Genomic DNA, 25,670 nt, shown 5'->3' on the forward strand with positions numbered 1-25,670 from the left:
ATGATTTCACAGGAGGCGGTCCTCCCCGGGGATCCCACCAATCGCAGGAGAGAATGTAAAATGCATTGTGGGTAAATAAACATAACACTACAGTGCCAGGCAGCTATCAGTGCAAGCTAGAACAATTAACTTCCAAGTACCGTTTGGATTTAGTACTGAACAAATTCTGGTAATACCATTTATTTATTACTACTTATTACTATGTAAAATCATTGTATTATGCTGTACCTCACGTAAACATGATTATTTTGTCAGCCAATATGAATGAATGAGCGAGTTCAATCACATTGTATTTTTAGAGTAGTACAGGAAGTCTTCGACCCACGGCACGTCGCCATCTGCCATATATTTATCTAAATAAAAATCCTGTCCCATCACTCCGAGTTTGGTGTTTGCAAATTTTAAACAAAATTCGCGTGCGAACTAGTTTGTGAGCAGAGCGGACGAATACGTCGTTAAGCGGCGCTGTACAAGGAAGGCTGCTTTGTTTACGTGCCCCTGTTTTACGTTCGTTTTCGTTTGTGTTCAGACTTGCAGACAAACTAGTGACCCCCCCGGACAAGGGAACAAAATATCACACACATAGATATACAGTGTGTGTGTGTGTGTGTGTGTGTGTGTGTGTGTGTGTGTGTGTGTGTGTGTGTGTGTGTGTGTGTGAGAGAGAGAGAGAGAGAGAGAGAGAGAGAGAGAGAGAGAGAGAGAGAGAGAGAGAGAGAGAGAGATATGTGCATCTTTTCAGCTGTGTTGGGACATCATCCGCTTTAATGTGGAAAAAAGTATCTTTACACTGCAATATTAATTTCATCCTATTCAGTATGTTACTCATCTTGTCACGTTTTTACGGGCGTATTGATGTTTTACTGTTTTTTTCTTGATAGACAATATTATGACATTCAGCCAAGGTAAAGCGAAATCTTAACCAAGCCTGTGACTGGATAGCTACAAATGATGGATTTCTCTAAAGGAGAAGTTTTGACCCACAGTGAGGGGAGCAATGACGACGTACCAAGCACATCAAATGGATCAGGCCAAGCAGACGGTTGCCCAATTCCAAAAAAGACCCCCTTAAAGAGGAACTCAGATGAACCTAAAACTCAGAAAACAACAAAGAAAAAAAAGGCCAGAGTGAAGAGGTCATCCAAGCCAAGCTACACTGTTCATGAAGGCGAGGATATGCTTCTTGTCATATCGAGCAGTTCTTCCCAGTATGGCTCAGCCTGGGCCCCCAAAAAGAAGGGAGGCAAAAAGAAGAAACTAACCAAAGCAAAGGAAAGAACTCTTCAGATTAAGAAAAAAAGGAAAACCTGTGCCCAAAGGAAACTGATAAAAATGCCAGTTCCTGAGGAAAAAGAGGAGACCGCAGCATTGTTTGTGCCAGAGAAGACAAATGACCACAGATGGGGTCAAAATCTTCCAGAGGAGGTGCTGATCAATATCTTCCAGATGGTTGTCGCCCAAGATGGAGCAGTTCCGTTTCTATGCAGGTAGCCATCACTTAACCGATGTATCTGAGCAGGTTTTCCTGAAGTTAGACTTTCACCAGAAATATTTTTCAGGCAGTTTGATTCCTTCACATTGTGTCATTTTGTAGTGCAGACAAGTAAACCCTAGGGTAATACCTTGGTATTAAAATGGTACTATACTTCATATGCCAACACAGAAGTGTTGTCATGCAATAATGAATACAATTAAAACAAACAAACCTTATAGCCTCCCTTTTCTGGGTTATAAATGGCGTGCTTTTAGCCCTTGAGCTTTGGTTTGACCATGTTGCCAAGCCGCTAATTAGGATCTAAAAAAGCTAGTAAACTTTGGAATATTGAGATGTTAAGATCTCAAACTGGATGATTTTAATTTGGACTTAAATGTTCCAAGTTGTGATTCATTTTTTCCTCCCCTATTAACAATATATACCGTCTAGAAATTTTGTTGGGTAACAATATTGTCGTCCAAAACAGCAGCACATTTTGTGTGTATGTGTGTGTTTTTCTGTTGCAGAGCAGCAAGAGTTTGCCGTCTATGGAACCTTGCCAGCACCAGTCCAGTCCTGTGGCGCAAGATGACTCTAAGTCACTGCTGGATTGCACCCGGAAAAACACAGATCCTTAAAACTGAAAACAGGATAAAAGAAACTTTAACCTGGCTTGCACAGAACAGGTCTGTATGAACATATTGGATCTCTTCTGAGCTGAAATGGTGTTGAATAAATAGACTTAATGACCCTTTTATGGGAAATAAAAAACTTAACTTTGTTTTTTTTTTTTGTAGGCTGTCCCAACTGCGAGAATTCTCGCTCCATCACTGGAAAAAGAATGTGAACTATGCAATCGAGGTAAGTCATGACTGGATATGTGTCCTTCTTAACGTGTGTATTCGTTTTTTAAGTCAAAATCCTTTTTTTCCAACTGATCTGTGAATATCAGAGTTGCGAATAACAAGAGTCGATTGGCCCTGCATAGCTCACCTGGCATGCAAATGAACCTCGCCTTATTTCCGTTTGCAGCCCGTCACTGTTTTTGTAATCTTGCATACTCACCAGCAAGCAGGTGAATTTATATCAAGTGAAAGTAATAAATTTGTTGTTTTTTTGTTCGTTCAGCGAATATATTGTGTTGTACCCTCTGATTTTATTTAAGGCAGTAGATTCTGTTTCGGCCAGAAAGTTTTGTTTTGGATAGAAAGCAGTTCAGGAAATCTCACATTTGAGCAATTCAACTTCTGCTGAAATTGTTTTCATTATTTATATGAGTATGTCCTGTTTATCTTGAAATCAAGGTTATATCGCAGTCCTGCCCTTCCCTTCGCTCCCTAACGCTCTCCTACTGCACGGGTTTGACAGAGACGGCGTTCCAGAGCCTCGGCCTCCACTGTCAATGTCTGCAAAGTTTAAATCTCCAATATACAGAGGTGAAACAGCTTAATATATCACTTTTGTGTCAATTTAGTGCTCAAACTCGAGACTAAAGTGCTGTCATATCAGTAAAAGTCTCCTCCATTGTGAGAATTGCTTTATAAATTCCAAAAAATGTCTTAACATGTTGTCTGAATATTTAGTAAAAGGCCATATCGACACCTGGGAATGGTGGCATAATGTTGCAGATTTGTGAAATACCTTTTGCTGTAGTTTCAGGTTGATGGTCTCCTGGGATACCTTGAAAATCACGGGCGCCAGATTAAACACATTTTCTTCACCCATGGACTAAAGAATGACAGACTTCTGACCGCTATCACTGTACGCAGGTTCTTCTCTTCATGTACCTGCAATCTATAGTGAGAATAAGACATGAGAACCCATCATTTACCTTTTTTTCCAGTGGGGAAATTGTCCGAACCTGGAATTGTTGGAGGTCAATACAAAGCTCGACAGTAAGGACGGTGAACTTCCTGTTTGTATCCAAGCACTGCAAATAGAATGTCCAAAACTGAAGGTAAATATTTTTACACACACGTTAATTCTCAATGGTGCATTTGTAGTCTTATGGCACTCTTTGGTAATTACTTTCTTACTTTACTTATGTACTGTCTTGGGAAAATCTGATGGGAAATTCTTAAATGGTGCCAATACAGTTGCCCTCTCCATTTTCTGTTCTGTAATATATGGTATTTGCTTTTTTTTTCTCTAAAGAACGTTGTCTGATTTTGTTGTCTCCTAATTAACTTCGTATGTCCACTTTACATCCCGTCAGACATTCCGGATGCTGAATGTCAGACCCCTGCACAAGACGGTGCGCGGCCTCGCCGAAACGTCATTGGGCTTTCCCCTGCTAGAGGAGCTTTGCATAGCTACCACATCTTATTCCTACATGACCGACAAAGACTTACTGGACATTCTGTTTGGGTCCACCAAGCTGCGGGTGCTGGACCTGCGAGGCTGTTCCCGAATCACACCAAATGGCCTTGCAGCGTTACCATGCCTCGGTAAGCCTGACTTATGTTAATGGTTTCCTACAAGCATTTCTTATTCACTCCACTTGAACTTGAGTATTATATCACCAGGGTTCTGACAGTGCTTAAATAAGTTGTTCCTATTTAAGTTAATTCTTTATTCAATTTTATTTTTTATGGAGAGAAAAAGAAAAATAATTTATCGCAGGCATCACGTGGATTTGGACAATAATGTATCCAGTTGTGCCTCATAAACCCAAGTATTAATCAGTGCGTTTTACTCCAATTTGCAATCTGGCAGAGCTTGAGTGTTTGTTCTGGGGACAGTACTTTGGTAGCCACATCGGGTCGTCATCCATTAAGAAAGGGCTCCACCTCGTCACGCAAAAGTGGAGCCAAACGTTACAACAGCTCGACATCGCAAACCAGCTCTTCTCCGAGGAAGACCTGACAGTAGCAATGAGTCACCTTGTTCGAGCTCCGAATCCGGACACCCTACGATCTCTCAACCTGAGCGGTACCAGGATCACACCATCTGCCATCAGGTAGGCAACATACTGGGTTTCCCTTAATTCTACATGTCTAATGTGCAATACATGAATCATGCACTACCAGTTATTCTTAAATATAAACAATAGACTGGCTTATTTTTTGTAATACTGCAAAACACGCCATCTGGATTGTGTTTTATAGATCAGTCATCGAGCGTACGACTGCACTCAACTACCTCAACCTCTCTTCATGCCGTTACCTGCCGAGAGGGTTGAAGAGGATTTACCGTGGCCAAGAAGATATTCGGCAGCTGCTGGAGAAACTGGATTAGAAACGATTGCCAGTTTGTTCCACCAGTGTATATTTGTTAACTGTAAGGAAGGACTGATTGGATTTTATGAATTAAAATAATGATTAATATTACACTACTGGTCTATGCTGTATCGTTGTTGACTAGGAGAGTATGTTTTTAAACGACGAATACAGATTATACAGTACTTTTTTTTTTCTTTTTAAAATATTGGAAATTACAGATGTAATGTAAATAAATGCTCAGCATTTTTCTATTTCATTGCATTGCATTGAATATTGTTTTTTTTTTTTTTCAAGAGCAGTATGATCCGGTTTCAAATTAAATTCAACAGGTTTTTTTAAACCGGTGCTTCTATCCCACTTTTATTAGACCTCTGAATTGAGTTTCACAAGGTGTTTTCCAAAAAAAAAAAAAATAGAGCATGACAGTTATTGCACCAATATACACTGCTCAAAAAAATATAGAGAACACTAAAATAACTAGATTTGAATGAATAAAATATTCTTATTAAATTCTTTGTTCTTTACATAGTTGAATGTGCTGACAACAAAATGGCACAAAAATTATCAATGGAAATCAAATGTATTACCCCATGGAGGTCTGGATTTGGAGTCACACTCAAAATTAAAGTGGGAAAAACGACAGGCTGATCCAACCTTGATGTAATGTCCCAAAAAAAAACTATCAAAATGAATATTGTTGCTTTCTAAGTGGGCAGTTTGATTTCACAGAAGTGGTATTGACTTGGAGTTACAATGTTGTTTAAGTGTTCCCTTTATTTTTTTGAACGGTGGATTAATTGAACAGTTTAAGATATAAGCAAACTACAGGTATGCAGCCAAAAGTGTCCACCTATGAGCACGTACATTTACACAGCAGTAAAATAAAATACAGTGCTTATTTGATATACATTCATTTATCTGAAATACATTCACATGTTCCATTCAAAACCAAGTACTTTTAATGTCAGAGTGGCTTTGCACTATGATTTGGAAGCACTCAATATTCTCAAATGTTAGGAATGCACCTTCAGTTAAAATATTTCATGTGACAAATATGTTTTATGAAACTGAATTATAGTCTTGATCCCAAACGGCTTGAATCCAGGATAAAAATAAAAATGATACAATACATGTAGCTGTGGTTGTGAAAATGGTGAAAAGAAAAAAAATATCCCCACAAATCCATGGATACAAAGTGAGAGATATATGAAAAGTATCTTAAAATGAAAACGATTATCCAAAAAAATTTGGAATACATCTGTAACTTTGGAGGACAAAATTACCGATTTTGCTTGTCTTATTGTCCTATCACCAGAGGGTGGTGTTGTTGGTTTCTAAATGATCATCAAGATGGTCTGTTTGCGGCAGTGGACACTGTGATCGATGAGGTTCCGGATGCTGTAGTTTGTTTCTGAATGATCATCAAGACGGTCTCCAGGAAGCGCTCAATGGTCATACTTCCCGACTTGAACTGCCGCACAAGCTCTCGCCTCTTCTCTTCTGTGATATACCTGGAGTAGAGCAGCTCCCACAGGGACACAGTCATTCCCTGGTACTTTCCCCCAGCTTTAGTGGTTGTTGTGGATTTCAGAATGAGCTTTGTTGCCTCATCAACATAGAAATAGAACTCGCCTTTCTTGACAATGACCAGCAAACTAAGTCCCGTCAACGGGTCTGTGACACACCTCTCGACGAGTTGGAGATAGGTGAGGTTCTCCTGCGTGTTGGGGTCAAAGAAGCCCTTGGTGTCGTCATCTGGGTCCAACAGAATCTGGTTCATTTCCTCATCGAAGTATCCTCTTTGGTAGGCTACCTGCACAGGTACCCGGTGGCTGTGCACAGGATCGATGATGCCCCCTGTGGCAATCTGAGCTTCAAGGAGCCGAATTCCGTGATCTTTGACAATCAGATCCTTTTGCAAGGCCTGGAATAGGGAGATTATGCCTCCGGTATAAGGATCCTTGTAACCCGTTACTGCCCTTTCTGCCGAGAGCAGTTTGTTTTTCCACTCCCTGCCAACGACTTCTTGAGCCACGGCTTCCTCCACTGACAGCCTCTTGTTGTTCACGGGATCAACGATGAAGCCAGTGGCAGCTTGTGCTTCCAGCAACACCAGAGATGTACCAGGGGTCAACAGGCCCTTGGATTTGGCCTCGTAGATGCTCAGGGTCTCTTGGGTGGACTGCAAGTACACTCCTGCAATGCTGTTTGTCCCCTCCAAGTACTTGCGGACAGATTCCATTGCACTGACTTCTGATACCGATATTTTCCCAACAGAAAGGTCTTTGTAGAGGTCTTCATTGATTATTTTGGATTCAAGCAGCTCAGTGGCACTGACGTCCTTCCTTATCCCGTGGAAGGATTCGGTTGTTTCTGTTATTGTTGTGACAATGGTGGTTTTGTCTTGTGTGCTCTCCACCTTTGTTTGCGGCAGTGGACACTGTGTGATCGATGAGGTTCCGGATGCTGTAGTTTGTTTCTGAATGATCATCAAGACGGTCTCCAAGAAGCGTTCAATGGTCATACTTCCCGACTTGAACTGCCGCACAAGCTCTCGCCTCTTCTCTTCTGTGATATACCTGGAGTAGAGCAGCTCCCACAGGGACACAGTCATTCCCTGGTACTTTCCCCCAGCTTTAGTGGTTGTTGTGGATTTCAGAATGAGCTTTGTTGCCTCATCAACATAGAAATAGAACTCGCCTTTCTTGACAATGACCAGCAAACTAAGTCCCGTCAACGGGTCTGTGACACACCTCTCGACGAGTTGGAGATAGGTGAGGTTCTCCTGCGTGTTGGGGTCAAAGAAGCCCTTGGTGTCGTCATCTGGGTCCAACAGAATCTGGTTCATTTCCTCATCGAAGTATCCTCTTTGGTAGGCTACCTGCACAGGTACCCGGTGGCTGTGCACAGGATCGATGATGCCCCCTGTGGCAATCTGAGCTTCAAGGAGCCGAATTCCGTGATCTTTGACAATCAGATCCTTTTGCAAGGCCTGGAATAGGGAGATTATGCCTCCGGTATAAGGATCCTTGTAACCCGTTACTGCCCTTTCTGCCGAGAGCAGTTTGTTTTTCCACTCCCTGCCAACGACTTCTTGAGCCACGGCTTCCTCCACTGACAGCCTCTTGTTGTTCACGGGATCAACGATGAAGCCAGTGGCAGCTTGTGCTTCCAGCAACACCAGAGATGTACCAGGGGTCAACAGGCCCTTGGATTTGGCCTCGTAGATGCTCAGGGTCTCTTGGGTGGACTGCAAGTACACTCCTGCAATGCTGTTTGTCCCCTCCAAGTACTTGCGGACAGATTCCATTGCACTGACTTCTGATACCGATATTTTCCCAACAGAAAGGTCTTTGTAGAGGTCTTCATTGATTATTTTGGATTCCAGCAGCTCAGTGGCACTGACGTCCTTCCTTATCCCGTGGAAGGATTCGGTTGTTTCTGTTATTGTTGTGACAATGGTGGTTTTGTCTTGTGTGCTCTCCACCTTTGTTTGCGGCAGTGGACACTGTGTGATCGATGAGGTTCCGGATGCTGTAGTTTGTTTCTGAATGATCATCAAGACGGTCTCCAAGAAGCGTTCAATGGTCATACTTCCCGACTTGAACTGCCGCACAAGCTCTCGCCTCTTCTCTTCTGTGATATACCTGGAGTAGAGCAGCTCCCACAGGGACACAGTCATTCCCTGGTACTTTCCCCCAGCTTTAGTGGTTGTTGTGGATTTCAGAATGAGCTTTGTTGCCTCATCAACATAGAAATAGAACTCGCCTTTCTTGACAATGACCAGCAAACTAAGTCCCGTCAACGGGTCTGTGACACACCTCTCGACGAGTTGGAGATAGGTGAGGTTCTCCTGCGTGTTGGGGTCAAAGAAGCCCTTGGTGTCGTCATCTGGGTCCAACAGAATCTGGTTCATTTCCTCATCGAAGTATCCTCTTTGGTAGGCTACCTGCACAGGTACCCGGTGGCTGTGCACAGGATCGATGATGCCCCCTGTGGCAATCTGAGCTTCAAGGAGCCGAATTCCGTGATCTTTGACAATCAGATCCTTTTGCAAGGCCTGGAATAGGGAGATTATGCCTCCGGTATAAGGATCCTTGTAACCCGTTACTGCCCTTTCTGCCGAGAGCAGTTTGTTTTTCCACTCCCTGCCAACGACTTCTTGAGCCACGGCTTCCTCCACTGACAGCCTCTTGTTGTTCACGGGATCAACGATGAAGCCAGTGGCAGCTTGTGCTTCCAGCAACACCAGAGATGTACCAGGGGTCAACAGGCCCTTGGATTTGGCCTCGTAGATGCTCAGGGTCTCTTGGGTGGACTGCAAGTACACTCCTGCAATGCTGTTTGTCCCCTCCAAGTACTTGCGGACAGATTCCATTGCACTGACTTCTGATACCGATATTTTCCCAACAGAAAGGTCTTTGTAGAGGTCTTCATTGATTATTTTGGATTCAAGCAGCTCAGTGGCACTGACGTCCTTCCTTATCCCGTGGAAGGATTCGGTTGTTTCTGTTATTGTTGTGACAATGGTGGTTTTGTCTTGTGTGCTCTCCACCTTTGTTTGCGGCAGTGGACACTGTGTGATCGATGAGGTTCCGGATGCTGTAGTTTGTTTCTGAATGATCATCAAGACGGTCTCCAAGAAGCGTTCAATGGTCATACTTCCCGACTTGAACTGCCGCACAAGCTCTCGCCTCTTCTCTTCTGTGATATACCTGGAGTAGAGCAGCTCCCACAGGGACACAGTCATTCCCTGGTACTTTCCCCCAGCTTTAGTGGTTGTTGTGGATTTCAGAATGAGCTTTGTTGCCTCATCAACATAGAAATAGAACTCGCCTTTCTTGACAATGACCAGCAAACTAAGTCCCGTCAACGGGTCTGTGACACACCTCTCGACGAGTTGGAGATAGGTGAGGTTCTCCTGCGTGTTGGGGTCAAAGAAGCCCTTGGTGTCGTCATCTGGGTCCAACAGAATCTGGTTCATTTCCTCATCGAAGTATCCTCTTTGGTAGGCTACCTGCACAGGTACCCGGTGGCTGTGCACAGGATCGATGATGCCCCCTGTGGCAATCTGAGCTTCAAGGAGCCGAATTCCGTGATCTTTGACAATCAGATCCTTTTGCAAGGCCTGGAATAGGGAGATTATGCCTCCGGTATAAGGATCCTTGTAACCCGTTACTGCCCTTTCTGCCGAGAGCAGTTTGTTTTTCCACTCCCTGCCAACGACTTCTTGAGCCACGGCTTCCTCCACTGACAGCCTCTTGTTGTTCACGGGATCAACGATGAAGCCAGTGGCAGCTTGTGCTTCCAGCAACACCAGAGATGTACCAGGGGTCAACAGGCCCTTGGATTTGGCCTCGTAGATGCTCAGGGTCTCTTGGGTGGACTGCAAGTACACTCCTGCAATGCTGTTTGTCCCCTCCAAGTACTTGCGGACAGATTCCATTGCACTGACTTCTGATACCGATATTTTCCCAACAGAAAGGTCTTTGTAGAGGTCTTCATTGATTATTTTGGATTCAAGCAGCTCAGTGGCACTGACGTCCTTCCTTATCCCGTGGAAGGATTCGGTTGTTTCTGTTATTGTTGTGACAATGGTGGTTTTGTCTTGTGTGCTCTCCACCTTTGTTTGCGGCAGTGGACACTGTGTGATCGATGAGGTTCCGGATGCTGTAGTTTGTTTCTGAATGATCATCAAGACGGTCTCCAAGAAGCGTTCAATGGTCATACTTCCCGACTTGAACTGCCGCACAAGCTCTCGCCTCTTCTCTTCTGTGATATACCTGGAGTAGAGCAGCTCCCACAGGGACACAGTCATTCCCTGGTACTTTCCCCCAGCTTTAGTGGTTGTTGTGGATTTCAGAATGAGCTTTGTTGCCTCATCAACATAGAAATAGAACTCGCCTTTCTTGACAATGACCAGCAAACTAAGTCCCGTCAACGGGTCTGTGACACACCTCTCGACGAGTTGGAGATAGGTGAGGTTCTCCTGCGTGTTGGGGTCAAAGAAGCCCTTGGTGTCGTCATCTGGGTCCAACAGAATCTGGTTCATTTCCTCATCGAAGTATCCTCTTTGGTAGGCTACCTGCACAGGTACCCGGTGGCTGTGCACAGGATCGATGATGCCCCCTGTGGCAATCTGAGCTTCAAGGAGCCGAATTCCGTGATCTTTGACAATCAGATCCTTTTGCAAGGCCTGGAATAGGGAGATTATGCCTCCGGTATAAGGATCCTTGTAACCCGTTACTGCCCTTTCTGCCGAGAGCAGTTTGTTTTTCCACTCCCTGCCAACGACTTCTTGAGCCACGGCTTCCTCCACTGACAGCCTCTTGTTGTTCACGGGATCAACGATGAAGCCAGTGGCAGCTTGTGCTTCCAGCAACACCAGAGATGTACCAGGGGTCAACAGGCCCTTGGATTTGGCCTCGTAGATGCTCAGGGTCTCTTGGGTGGACTGCAAGTACACTCCTGCAATGCTGTTTGTCCCCTCCAAGTACTTGCGGACAGATTCCATTGCACTGACTTCTGATACCGATATTTTCCCAACAGAAAGGTCTTTGTAGAGGTCTTCATTGATTATTTTGGATTCAAGCAGCTCAGTGGCACTGACGTCCTTCCTTATCCCGTGGAAGGATTCGGTTGTTTCTGTTATTGTTGTGACAATGGTGGTTTTGTCTTGTGTGCTCTCCACCTTTGTTTGCGGCAGTGGACACTGTGTGATCGATGAGGTTCCGGATGCTGTAGTTTGTTTCTGAATGATCATCAAGACGGTCTCCAAGAAGCGTTCAATGGTCATACTTCCCGACTTGAACTGCCGCACAAGCTCTCGCCTCTTCTCTTCTGTGATATACCTGGAGTAGAGCAGCTCCCACAGGGACACAGTCATTCCCTGGTACTTTCCCCCAGCTTTAGTGGTTGTTGTGGATTTCAGAATGAGCTTTGTTGCCTCATCAACATAGAAATAGAACTCGCCTTTCTTGACAATGACCAGCAAACTAAGTCCCGTCAACGGGTCTGTGACACACCTCTCGACGAGTTGGAGATAGGTGAGGTTCTCCTGCGTGTTGGGGTCAAAGAAGCCCTTGGTGTCGTCATCTGGGTCCAACAGAATCTGGTTCATTTCCTCATCGAAGTATCCTCTTTGGTAGGCTACCTGCACAGGTACCCGGTGGCTGTGCACAGGATCGATGATGCCCCCTGTGGCAATCTGAGCTTCAAGGAGCCGAATTCCGTGATCTTTGACAATCAGATCCTTTTGCAAGGCCTGGAATAGGGAGATTATGCCTCCGGTATAAGGATCCTTGTAACCCGTTACTGCCCTTTCTGCCGAGAGCAGTTTGTTTTTCCACTCCCTGCCAACGACTTCTTGAGCCACGGCTTCCTCCACTGACAGCCTCTTGTTGTTCACGGGATCAACGATGAAGCCAGTGGCAGCTTGTGCTTCCAGCAACACCAGAGATGTACCAGGGGTCAACAGGCCCTTGGATTTGGCCTCGTAGATGCTCAGGGTCTCTTGGGTGGACTGCAAGTACACTCCTGCAATGCTGTTTGTCCCCTCCAAGTACTTGCGGACAGATTCCATTGCACTGACTTCTGATACCGATATTTTCCCAACAGAAAGGTCTTTGTAGAGGTCTTCATTGATTATTTTGGATTCAAGCAGCTCAGTGGCACTGACGTCCTTCCTTATCCCGTGGAAGGATTCGGTTGTTTCTGTTATTGTTGTGACAATGGTGGTTTTGTCTTGTGTGCTCTCCACCTTTGTTTGCGGCAGTGGACACTGTGTGATCGATGAGGTTCCGGATGCTGTAGTTTGTTTCTGAATGATCATCAAGACGGTCTCCAAGAAGCGTTCAATGGTCATACTTCCCGACTTGAACTGCCGCACAAGCTCTCGCCTCTTCTCTTCTGTGATATACCTGGAGTAGAGCAGCTCCCACAGGGACACAGTCATTCCCTGGTACTTTCCCCCAGCTTTAGTGGTTGTTGTGGATTTCAGAATGAGCTTTGTTGCCTCATCAACATAGAAATAGAACTCGCCTTTCTTGACAATGACCAGCAAACTAAGTCCCGTCAACGGGTCTGTGACACACCTCTCGACGAGTTGGAGATAGGTGAGGTTCTCCTGCGTGTTGGGGTCAAAGAAGCCCTTGGTGTCGTCATCTGGGTCCAACAGAATCTGGTTCATTTCCTCATCGAAGTATCCTCTTTGGTAGGCTACCTGCACAGGTACCCGGTGGCTGTGCACAGGATCGATGATGCCCCCTGTGGCAATCTGAGCTTCAAGGAGCCGAATTCCGTGATCTTTGACAATCAGATCCTTTTGCAAGGCCTGGAATAGGGAGATTATGCCTCCGGTATAAGGATCCTTGTAACCCGTTACTGCCCTTTCTGCCGAGAGCAGTTTGTTTTTCCACTCCCTGCCAACGACTTCTTGAGCCACGGCTTCCTCCACTGACAGCCTCTTGTTGTTCACGGGATCAACGATGAAGCCAGTGGCAGCTTGTGCTTCCAGCAACACCAGAGATGTACCAGGGGTCAACAGGCCCTTGGATTTGGCCTCGTAGATGCTCAGGGTCTCTTGGGTGGACTGCAAGTACACTCCTGCAATGCTGTTTGTCCCCTCCAAGTACTTGCGGACAGATTCCATTGCACTGACTTCTGATACCGATATTTTCCCAACAGAAAGGTCTTTGTAGAGGTCTTCATTGATTATTTTGGATTCAAGCAGCTCAGTGGCACTGACGTCCTTCCTTATCCCGTGGAAGGATTCGGTTGTTTCTGTTATTGTTGTGACAATGGTGGTTTTGTCTTGTGTGCTCTCCACCTTTGTTTGCGGCAGTGGACACTGTGTGATCGATGAGGTTCCGGATGCTGTAGTTTGTTTCTGAATGATCATCAAGACGGTCTCCAAGAAGCGTTCAATGGTCATACTTCCCGACTTGAACTGCCGCACAAGCTCTCGCCTCTTCTCTTCTGTGATATACCTGGAGTAGAGCAGCTCCCACAGGGACACAGTCATTCCCTGGTACTTTCCCCCAGCTTTAGTGGTTGTTGTGGATTTCAGAATGAGCTTTGTTGCCTCATCAACATAGAAATAGAACTCGCCTTTCTTGACAATGACCAGCAAACTAAGTCCCGTCAACGGGTCTGTGACACACCTCTCGACGAGTTGGAGATAGGTGAGGTTCTCCTGCGTGTTGGGGTCAAAGAAGCCCTTGGTGTCGTCATCTGGGTCCAACAGAATCTGGTTCATTTCCTCATCGAAGTATCCTCTTTGGTAGGCTACCTGCACAGGTACCCGGTGGCTGTGCACAGGATCGATGATGCCCCCTGTGGCAATCTGAGCTTCAAGGAGCCGAATTCCGTGATCTTTGACAATCAGATCCTTTTGCAAGGCCTGGAATAGGGAGATTATGCCTCCGGTATAAGGATCCTTGTAACCCGTTACTGCCCTTTCTGCCGAGAGCAGTTTGTTTTTCCACTCCCTGCCAACGACTTCTTGAGCCACGGCTTCCTCCACTGACAGCCTCTTGTTGTTCACGGGATCAACGATGAAGCCAGTGGCAGCTTGTGCTTCCAGCAACACCAGAGATGTACCAGGGGTCAACAGGCCCTTGGATTTGGCCTCGTAGATGCTCAGGGTCTCTTGGGTGGACTGCAAGTACACTCCTGCAATGCTGTTTGTCCCCTCCAAGTACTTGCGGACAGATTCCATTGCACTGACTTCTGATACCGATATTTTCCCAACAGAAAGGTCTTTGTAGAGGTCTTCATTGATTATTTTGGATTCAAGCAGCTCAGTGGCACTGACGTCCTTCCTTATCCCGTGGAAGGATTCGGTTGTTTCTGTTATTGTTGTGACAATGGTGGTTTTGTCTTGTGTGCTCTCCACCTTTGTTTGCGGCAGTGGACACTGTGTGATCGATGAGGTTCCGGATGCTGTAGTTTGTTTCTGAATGATCATCAAGACGGTCTCCAAGAAGCGTTCAATGGTCATACTTCCCGACTTGAACTGCCGCACAAGCTCTCGCCTCTTCTCTTCTGTGATATACCTGGAGTAGAGCAGCTCCCACAGGGACACAGTCATTCCCTGGTACTTTCCCCCAGCTTTAGTGGTTGTTGTGGATTTCAGAATGAGCTTTGTTGCCTCATCAACATAGAAATAGAACTCGCCTTTCTTGACAATGACCAGCAAACTAAGTCCCGTCAACGGGTCTGTGACACACCTCTCGACGAGTTGGAGATAGGTGAGGTTCTCCTGCGTGTTGGGGTCAAAGAAGCCCTTGGTGTCGTCATCTGGGTCCAACAGAATCTGGTTCATTTCCTCATCGAAGTATCCTCTTTGGTAGGCTACCTGCACAGGTACCCGGTGGCTGTGCACAGGATCGATGATGCCCCCTGTGGCAATCTGAGCTTCAAGGAGCCGAATTCCGTGATCTTTGACAATCAGATCCTTTTGCAAGGCCTGGAATAGGGAGATTATGCCTCCGGTATAAGGATCCTTGTAACCCGTTACTGCCCTTTCTGCCGAGAGCAGTTTGTTTTTCCACTCCCTGCCAACGACTTCTTGAGCCACGGCTTCCTCCACTGACAGCCTCTTGTTGTTCACGGGATCAACGATGAAGCCAGTGGCAGCTTGTGCTTCCAGCAACACCAGAGATGTACCAGGGGTCAACAGGCCCTTGGATTTGGCCTCGTAGATGCTCAGGGTCTCTTGGGTGGACTGCAAGTACACTCCTGCAATGCTGTTTGTCCCCTCCAAGTACTTGCGGACAGATTCCATTGCACTGACTTCTGATACCGATATTTTCCCAACAGAAAGGTCTTTGTAGAGGTCTTCATTGATTATTTTGGATTCCAGCAGCTCAGTGGCACTGACGTCCTTCCTTATCCCGTGGAAGGATTCGGTTGTTTCTGTTATTGTTGTGACAATGGTGGTTTTGTCTTGTGTGCTCTCCACCTTTGTTTGCGGCAGTGGACACTGTGTGATCGATGAGGTTCCGGATGCTGTAGTTTGTTTCTGAATGATCATCAAGACGGTCTCCAAGAAGCGTTCAATGGTCATACTTCCCGACTTGAACTGCCGCACAAGCTCTCGCCTCTTCTCTTCTGTGATATACCTGGAGTAGAGCAGCTCCCACAGGGACACAGTCATTCCCTGGTACTTTCCCCCAGCTTTAGTGGTTGTTGTGGATTTCAGAATGAGCTTTGTTGCCTCATCAACATAGAAATAGAACTCGCCTTTCTTGACAATGACCAGCAAACTAAGTCCCGTCAACGGGTCTGTGACACACCTCTCGACGAGTTGGAGATAGGTGAGGTTCTCCTGCGTGTTGGGGTCAAAGAAGCCCTTGGTGTCGTCATCTGGGTCCAACAGAATCTGGTTCATTTCCTCATCGAAGTATCCTCTTTGGTAGGCTACCTGCACAGGTACCCGGTGGCTGTGCACAGGATCGATGATGCCCCCTGTGGCAATCTGAGCTTCAAGGAGCCGAATTCCGTGATCTTTGACAATCAGATCCTTTTGCAAGGCCTGGAATAGGGAGATTATGCCTCCGGTATAAGGATCCTTGTAACCCGTTACTGCCCTTTCTGCCGAGAGCAGTTTGTTTTTCCACTCCCTGCCAACGACTTCTTGAGCCACGGCTTCCTCCACTGACAGCCTCTTGTTGTTCACGGGATCAACGATGAAGCCAGTGGCAGCTTGTGCTTCCAGCAACACCAGAGATGTACCAGGGGTCAACAGGCCCTTGGATTTGGCCTCGTAGATGCTCAGGGTCTCTTGGGTGGACTGCAAGTACACTCCTGCAATGCTGTTTGTCCCCTCCAAGTACTTGCGGACAGATTCCATTGCACTGACTTCTGATACCGATATTTTCCCAACAGAAAGGTCTTTGTAGAGGTCTTCATTGATTATTTTGGATTCAAGCAGCTCAGTGGCACTGACGTCCTTCCTTATCCCGTGGAAGGATTCGGTTGTTTCTGTTATTGTTGTGACAATGGTGGTTTTGTCTTGTGTGCTCTCCACCTTTGTTTGCGGCAGTGGACACTGTGTGATCGATGAGGTTCCGGATGCTGTAGTTTGTTTCTGAATGATCATCAAGACGGTCTCCAAGAAGCGTTCAATGGTCATACTTCCCGACTTGAACTGCCGCACAAGCTCTCGCCTCTTCTCTTCTGTGATATACCTGGAGTAGAGCAGCTCCCACAGGGACACAGTCATTCCCTGGTACTTTCCCCCAGCTTTAGTGGTTGTTGTGGATTTCAGAATGAGCTTTGTTGCCTCATCAACATAGAAATAGAACTCGCCTTTCTTGACAATGACCAGCAAACTAAGTCCCGTCAACGGGTCTGTGACACACCTCTCGACGAGTTGGAGATAGGTGAGGTTCTCCTGCGTGTTGGGGTCAAAGAAGCCCTTGGTGTCGTCATCTGGGTCCAACAGAATCTGGTTCATTTCCTCATCGAAGTATCCTCTTTGGTAGGCTACCTGCACAGGTACCCGGTGGCTGTGCACAGGATCGATGATGCCCCCTGTGGCAATCTGAGCTTCAAGGAGCCGAATTCCGTGATCTTTGACAATCAGATCCTTTTGCAAGGCCTGGAATAGGGAGATTATGCCTCCGGTATAAGGATCCTTGTAACCCGTTACTGCCCTTTCTGCCGAGAGCAGTTTGTTTTTCCACTCCCTGCCAACGACTTCTTGAGCCACGGCTTCCTCCACTGACAGCCTCTTGTTGTTCACGGGATCAACGATGAAGCCAGTGGCAGCTTGTGCTTCCAGCAACACCAGAGATGTACCAGGGGTCAACAGGCCCTTGGATTTGGCCTCGTAGATGCTCAGGGTCTCTTGGGTGGACTGCAAGTACACTCCTGCAATGCTGTTTGTCCCCTCCAAGTACTTGCGGACAGATTCCATTGCACTGACTTCTGATACCGATATTTTCCCAACAGAAAGGTCTTTGTAGAGGTCTTCATTGATTATTTTGGATTCAAGCAGCTCAGTGGCACTGACGTCCTTCCTTATCCCGTGGAAGGATTCGGTTGTTTCTGTTATTGTTGTGACAATGGTGGTTTTGTCTTGTGTGCTCTCCACCTTTGTTTGCGGCAGTGGACACTGTGTGATCGATGAGGTTCCGGATGCTGTAGTTTGTTTCTGAATGATCATCAAGACGGTCTCCAAGAAGCGTTCAATGGTCATACTTCCCGACTTGAACTGCCGCACAAGCTCTCGCCTCTTCTCTTCTGTGATATACCTGGAGTAGAGCAGCTCCCACAGGGACACAGTCATTCCCTGGTACTTTCCCCCAGCTTTAGTGGTTGTTGTGGATTTCAGAATGAGCTTTGTTGCCTCATCAACATAGAAATAGAACTCGCCTTTCTTGACAATGACCAGCAAACTAAGTCCCGTCAACGGGTCTGTGACACACCTCTCGACGAGTTGGAGATAGGTGAGGTTCTCCTGCGTGTTGGGGTCAAAGAAGCCCTTGGTGTCGTCATCTGGGTCCAACAGAATCTGGTTCATTTCCTCATCGAAGTATCCTCTTTGGTAGGCTACCTGCACAGGTACCCGGTGGCTGTGCACAGGATCGATGATGCCCCCTGTGGCAATCTGGGCTTCAAGGAGCCGAATTCCGTGATCTTTGACAATCAGATCCTTTTGCAAGGCCTGGAATAGGGAGATTATGCCTCCGGTATAAGGATCCTTGTAACCCGTTACTGCCCTTTCTGCCGAGAGCAGTTTGTTTTTCCACTCCCTGCCAACGACTTCTTGAGCCACGGCTTCCTCCACTGACAGCCTCTTGTTGTTCACGGGATCAACGATGAAGCCAGTGGCAGCTTGTGCTTCCAGCAACACCAGAGATGTACCAGGGGTCAACAGGCCCTTGGATTTGGCCTCGTAGATGCTCAGGGTCTCTTGGGTGGACTGCAAGTACACTCCTGCAATGCTGTTTGTCCCCTCCAAGTACTTGCGGACAGATTCCATTGCACTGACTTCTGATACCGATATTTTCCCAACAGAAAGGTCTTTGTAGAGGTCTTCATTGATTATTTTGGATTCCAGCAGCTCAGTGGCACTGACGTCCTTCCTTATCCCGTGGAAGGATTCGGTTGTTTCTGTTATTGTTGTGACAATGGTGGTTTTGTCTTGTGTGCTCTCCACCTTTGTTTGCGGCAGTGGACACTGTGTGATCGATGAGGTTCCGGATGCTGTAGTTTGTTTCTGAATGATCATCAAGACGGTCTCCAAGAAGCGTTCAATGGTCATACTTCCCGACTTGAACTGCCGCACAAGCTCTCGCCTCTTCTCTTCTGTGATATACCTGGAGTAGAGCAGCTCCCACAGGGACACAGTCATTCCCTGGTACTTTCCCCCAGCTTTAGTGGTTGTTGTGGATTTCAGAATGAGCTTTGTTGCCTCATCAACATAGAAATAGAACTCGCCTTTCTTGACAATGACCAGCAAACTAAGTCCCGTCAACGGGTCTGTGACACACCTCTCGACGAGTTGGAGATAGGTGAGGTTCTCCTGCGTGTTGGGGTCAAAGAAGCCCTTGGTGTCGTCATCTGGGTCCAACAGAATCTGGTTCATTTCCTCATCGAAGTATCCTCTTTGGTAGGCTACCTGCACAGGTACCCGGTGGCTGTGCACAGGATCGATGATGCCCCCTGTGGCAATCTGAGCTTCAAGGAGCCGAATTCCGTGATCTTTGACAATCAGATCCTTTTGCAAGGCCTGGAATAGGGAGATTATGCCTCCGGTATAAGGATCCTTGTAACCCGTTACTGCCCTTTCTGCCGAGAGCAGTTTGTTTTTCCACTCCCTGCCAACGACTTCTTGAGCCATGGCTTCCTCCACTGACAGCCTCTTGTTGTTCACGGGATCAACGATGAAGCCAGTGGCAGCTTGTGCTTCCAGCAACACCAGAGATGTACCAGGGGTCAACAGGCCCTTGGATTTGGCCTCGTAGATGCTCAGGGTCTCTTGGGTGGACTGCAAGTACACTCCTGCAATGCTGTTTGTCCCCTCCAAGTACTTGCGGACAGATTCCATTGCACTGACTTCTGATACCGATATTTTCCCAACAGAAAGGTCTTTGTAGAGGTCTTCATTGATTATTTTGGATTCAAGCAGCTCAGTGGCACTGACGTCCTTCCTTATCCCGTGGAAGGATTCGGTTGTTTCTGTTATTGTTGTGACAATGGTGGTTTTGTCTTGTGTGCTCTCCACCTTTGTTTGCGGCAGTGGACACTGTGTGATCGATGAGGTTCCGGATGCTGTAGTTTGTTTCTGAATGATCATCAAGACGGTCTCCAAGAAGCGTTCAATGGTCATACTTCCCGACTTGAACTGCCGCACAAGCTCTCGCCTCTTCTCTTCTGTGATATACCTGGAGTAGAGCAGCTCCCACAGGGACACAGTCATTCCCTGGTACTTTCCCCCAGCTTTAGTGGTTGTTGTGGATTTCAGAATGAGCTTTGTTGCCTCATCAACATAGAAATAGAACTCGCCTTTCTTGACAATGACCAGCAAACTAAGTCCCGTCAACGGGTCTGTGACACACCTCTCGACGAGTTGGAGATAGGTGAGGTTCTCCTGCGTGTTGGGGTCAAAGAAGCCCTTGGTGTCGTCATCTGGGTCCAACAGAATCTGGTTCATTTCCTCATCGAAGTATCCTCTTTGGTAGGCTACCTGCACAGGTACCCGGTGGCTGTGCACAGGATCGATGATGCCCCCTGTGGCAATCTGAGCTTCAAGGAGCCGAATTCCGTGATCTTTGACAATCAGATCCTTTTGCAAGGCCTGGAATAGGGAGATTATGCCTCCGGTATAAGGATCCTTGTAACCCGTTACTGCCCTTTCTGCCGAGAGCAGTTTGTTTTTCCACTCCCTGCCAACGACTCCTTGAGCCACGGCTTCCTCCACTGACAGCCTCTTGTTGTTTACGGGATCAATGATGAAGCCAGTGGCAGCTTGTGCTTCCAGCAACACCAGAGATGTACCAGGGGTCAACAGGCCCTTCTTCCTGCCTTCAAATATGCTCATTACTTCTTTTGTTGATTCAATTCTGATACCTGCAATAGAGTTTGTAGCACCGAGATATTTCTGTATTGATTCCATTTTGTTTACTTTTTCTTCTGTCACCTCCCCTCGTATAATCTTCGTGAACATCTCCTTTGAGATGATCTTAGACTCATACAGTTCACTGGCAGACACCTGTTTTCTCAACCCTTTGAATTTCATTTCTTTGGTTGATACCTCTGCTATGATGACTGTGAGTATTTCAATGATTCCTTCAACTGTCAGTACTCTTTTCTTGTATTGTTGTAAGAGCTGCTCCCTCTTCTGCTGTGATATGTATTCAGATAGCAATACTTCCCACAGAGTTGCCTCTTTTCCTTGAAATCTTCCTGCGTCCACTGTGACCATGCGGTTTTTGAACTGAAACTCAATTTGTTCATCTGTGTGAAAGGCATGGGATTTTTCTTCATCCAGGGCCAGAAGAAGAAGCCCAGTGTCAGGATCTTTCTTGCAACGGCCTCTTAGCTGCATGTAAGAAAGAATTTCTTTTGTATTAGGGTCAAAAAATCCCGTTTCCTCATCACTGGGGGTGGACAGAATGTTGTTGATTTCCTCATTCAGATATCCCCTTTTTATTGCAATGTGCACAGGTAGCCTGTGACTGTGCTCTGTGTCGATAATTCCACCAGTTGCCATTTGTGCCTCAAGTAGGCGTATGCCATTATTTTTCTGAATCAACTGGTTATTTATTGCTTCCAGCAGTGATATTGTAGCATCAGTGTATGGATCTTTGTATCCAATAACTGCTCTCTCAGCTGCAAGAAGTTCCTCAAGTACATCGGGTCCAAATAGTTTTTCTCTCGCTGCTTCCTCAACAGTATAGAACTTGTTTTTGACTGGATCAATGACCCATCCTGTTGAAGCCTGTGCTTCCAGCAATCTACGAGCAAGGCCAGGAGTAAGCAAGTCATTCTTTTTTGCTTCATATATGCTCATAACTTTTTGAGATGGATTCACTTTAACCCCAGCAATGCTTCTTGTTCCACTCAGATAGTTTATCACGGGTTCTTGTTGACTTACTTTATCTAAAGTAGTATTTCCTTGTGTCACTTGTTTGAATGTATCTGCATCAATAATTTCAGAATCCAGTAGTTGCTGTGCAGAGACAGGCTTCCTCAGGCCCATTACCACTTTGGGAGTATTTTGTTCTTCCAGTTTTTCAATGGTGGAAATCAAAAATGTGATAATAGTTTGAATACTTATCTTCTTTGTTCTGTATTTTTCAATAAATTCAAGCCGCTGGTCCTCAGTGAAGTACCCAGAGTGGATCAAGTCCCAGAGGGGAACTGCTTTCCCTGAATACCGTCCCACGGATATGCTCACAATTGACTTTTCAAATGCATCTCTTATCTCAGTGTCAGTGTATATTTTTGCTTTTGTTTCTTTGGCTTTTGAACTGTCATTGATTGGCAACAAGTATAGCCCAGTTTCTTCATCCTTTACACATCTGTCCAGCATCTCCATGTATGTCAGATTGTCTCTCGTATTTGGGTCAAAAAATCCCTTTGTGTCATCACTCGGGTCCAGAAGGATTTGGTTGAGTTCGCCATCGAAATATCCTTTCTCAATAGCTGTTTTAAGGGGCAAATGGAGACACTTCAGGGGGTCAATGATGCCCCCAGTGGCAAGTTGGGCCTCAAGTAAACGAATTCCATGCTCCTTCACAATTAGATCCTTTTTCAGCGCTTGGTAAAGGGAGATCTTCTGACCAGTGTACGGATCAGTGTAACCAGTAACAGCTCTTTCTGCTGACAAGAGTTTTTCATACATCTGTGGAGCGATGATCTTGTCTTTTAGAGCTTGGTTAACACTGACTTTTCTGTTTTTCAGGGGATCAACAATGAATCCTGTAGCTGCTTGCGCTTCAAGAAGGCAAAGGGCTGTGCCAGGTGTGAGAATACCAATTCTCTGTGCCTCATAGATGCTCAACCTCTGGTTGGAGGGTTGCAGTACTACACCGGCAACGCAGCTTTTGCCTTGGAGGTAAGTTCTCACGCTGTCCATTTCCATCACATCAGTTGGCATTATCTTTCCATCAATTAAGCTGTTGTATGTTTGCTCCTTTACAATTCCAAGCTTCAAAAGATCCACTGCAGAGATCTCTCCTCGAAGACCTTTGAACTTCAGATCTTCTTCCTGTTTTATCTCCTTGCGTTCGATGATCTCTAAAATGCTCACGATGATTTGTTCTATTGTTACTGTCCTTGACTTGAAGAACTTGAAAAACTCCTGCCTTTTGACTTCAGTGAGGTACTCTGAATTAATAAGATCCCACAAAGTTGCCTGCTTGTTTTTGAATCTGCCATATTTGACAGTAACTACTGTTGATTTGAACCTCTCCTTGGTGTCATCGTCTATCTTTGTTTTTGAACTCTGCCTTTTTAGGGGCAAAAGGCAGAGCCCTGTACTTGGATCTGTGACGCATCTGCCCATGAGCTGCAAGTATGTCAGGTTGTCATGAGTGTTGGGGTCAAAGAATCCTTTGGTGTCGTCACTTGGATCATTCAGAATCTGGTTCATCTCCTTGTCAAAATATCCCCTCTTGTATGCAACATGGACAGGAATCCGATGGCTGTTCACTGGGTCAATGATTCCCCCAGTGGCAATTTGTGCCTCCAGGAGTCGAATACCATGGTCTTTTAGTATTAGGTCTTTTTGCATAGCTTGGAACAAAGAGAGTATGTTTCCATCATATGGGTCTCTGTATCCAGTGACTGCCTTTTCAGCAGAGCGCAACTTTTGACACATGTCAGGGCCCACGATTTTGGCTTTGACAGCATCATCCACCGAGAACTTTCTGTTTGTGATGGGATCGATAATGAATCCTGTTGCCGCCTGTGCCTCCAGTAAGACCAGAGCAGTTCCTGGCATCAACCTCCCTTTCTGTTTGGCTTGGTAGATGGTCATGATTTGGGAATCAGGCAGAAGAAGACCTGCAATACTGTCCCTCCCTTGAAGGTACACATGTATTTGTTCATCTTCTGTAACATCTTTTACGGACTTTTTTCCCAATTTTAAGTCCTCTAGGACCTCCTGACTGATGATATCCGCCTCCACAAGCTGTTTGGCAGTGACTGGTTCTCTGATACCCTCAAACACAACTTCAGTTGTCCTCACAGACTTCTCGATCACTTCCAGAACTCTTGTGACAATCGCTTTGATGGATAGCTTTCCCTCTCTGTAACGTTGAATGATGTCTCTCCGCTGGTGCTCATCAAAATATTCTGACATCAGCAGCTCCCACAGCGATACTGTCATTCCACTGTATTTGCCGTATGTCGCGTTTACCGTTTCCCCCTTGAAAGCCAATTTGGTTTGGTTGTCTATGAAGTTGAAGTTCAGCCTGCCTGATTTGTCAGCGAGAGGGAGGAGACACAGACCAGTGACAGGGTCGGTGACGCACCTTTCCACCAGCTGAAGATAAGTTAGGTTCTCATCCGTATTTGGGTCAAAAAACCCTTTCGTGTCATCACCGGAATCCTCTAGAATGGCATTCATTTCTTCGTTAAAATAGCCTCTTTTGAAGGCCACCTCCGTGGGAAGTCTGTGACTGTGGATCGGGTCTATTATTCCACCTGTGGCGATTTGTGCCTCAAGTAGGCGGATCCCATGTTCCTTTACGATAAGATCTTTTGACAGTGCTTGAAAGAGGGATATAGTTTTTCCTGAGTACGGGTCTGTGTATCCAGTGACCGCTCGCTCGGCTGCACGAAGCTTTGCGTGATATTCTGGGCCGAATAGTTTGTTTTTTATGGCCTCATCGACAGTATACTTTTTATTTTCTATGGGATCGATCATGAATCCGGTCGCGGCCTGCGCCTCCAATAAAACAAGGGCCGTTCCCGGCATCAAAATGCCTTTTTTCATGGCTTGATAGATGCTCATTCTCTGACTGGACGAGAGCACCGCAATGCCTCCGATACTCTCTTTGCCTTGCAGGTACTCCTTGACTGTTTCCATCAGCATCACATCCTGTGTTGTGGTACGCCCTTTTTGCAGGTCATCAAATATTTCATTGTCAATGATCTTTGATTCAAGCAGTTCAGTGGAGGAAATACCTTTTCTCAGCCCTTTGAAGGTGATGAAGACAGGAAGGAGCTTCATGTCAGTGTCAGGATCAATGATGCATTTCTCGAGAAGCTTGTGATAGGAGAGATTTTCTTGGGAGGTCGGCTCATAGAACACTTGTAGTTCTGCCATCTGGTCATTGAGCAGATCTTTTTCATAGTAGCCTTTCTTAATTGCACTTTCAACTGAGATGTTCACCTTCTCAACAGGATCAAACAGGCCTTTTGTTGCTTTCTGCGCTTCCAGGAGCCTCAAGCCACATTCTCTTGAGATTAAATCTTTTTGCATAGCTTGGAACAAAGATATAATTTCATTAGTGTAAGGATCTACATAGCCATCAACGGCTTTTTCTGCTTTGAGGAGTTTTTCTTGCATTTCTGGTCCAACTAATTCCTCTTTGACAGCATCTAAAACAGGAAGTGTCCGATTGTTTCTGGGGTCTACAATACCAATGGTGGCAGCTTGGGCTTCGAGTAGAGCCAATGCTGTTCCTTGTTTAAGCAGACGTTTTTTCATGGCTTGATATATGGTTATCTTCTCCTTTGTCTTCTCCAGATATATGCCCGCCACAGGGCCATGGGATTTGGTGAGGCCATTTTCACTTTTGTGGTTGGAGTCCATTGTGGACCTGAGAGCTTTAACAGAGGAAAAGTAGCAGTGCATGGTTTAGATATTAGCTGGAACTAACACATATCTGCCATAAATGTACTGTATATCCAATATAACCTAAAAAACATAAGTGTTTTTCATTTAACAAATAAAGACTTTGGGTCTACCTTCCAAATTTAAGACAGTCATGCAATCACATTTGACATGCACA

General features: G+C 45.9%; 2 protein-coding genes across 2 annotated transcripts; one reads left to right on the plus strand and one right to left on the minus strand.

The window, feature by feature from the left end:
• Nucleotides 1-80: 80 nt before the first annotated feature.
• fbxl6 (F-box and leucine-rich repeat protein 6) lies at nucleotides 81-10,004 on the plus strand. Its single transcript, XM_086177945.1, has 10 exons — nucleotides 81-169; nucleotides 882-1,487; nucleotides 2,002-2,160; nucleotides 2,272-2,335; nucleotides 2,779-2,910; nucleotides 3,128-3,235; nucleotides 3,318-3,431; nucleotides 3,690-3,921; nucleotides 4,190-4,433; nucleotides 4,582-10,004. The coding sequence occupies exons 2-10, from the start codon at nucleotides 949-951 to the stop codon at nucleotides 4,709-4,711; spliced, it is 1,722 nt and encodes a 573-aa protein (XP_086034071.1). The 5' UTR covers nucleotides 81-169; nucleotides 882-948; the 3' UTR covers nucleotides 4,712-10,004.
• On the minus strand, nucleotides 5,026-24,198 carry eppk1 (epiplakin 1). The gene has a single exon (XM_086177943.1). The coding sequence runs from the start codon at nucleotides 24,038-24,040 to the stop codon at nucleotides 6,041-6,043; it is 18,000 nt and encodes a 5,999-aa protein (XP_086034069.1). The 5' UTR covers nucleotides 24,041-24,198; the 3' UTR covers nucleotides 5,026-6,040.
• Nucleotides 24,199-25,670: the final 1,472 nt, after the last annotated feature.

This window comes from Fistularia commersonii, chromosome 30, assembly GCF_037954325.1.
Source record: "Fistularia commersonii isolate RoL2024-O1a breed Wild chromosome 30, RoL_Fcom_v1.0, whole genome shotgun sequence".
In the NCBI taxonomy this organism is placed as follows: Eukaryota; Metazoa; Chordata; class Actinopteri; order Syngnathiformes; family Fistulariidae; genus Fistularia; species Fistularia commersonii.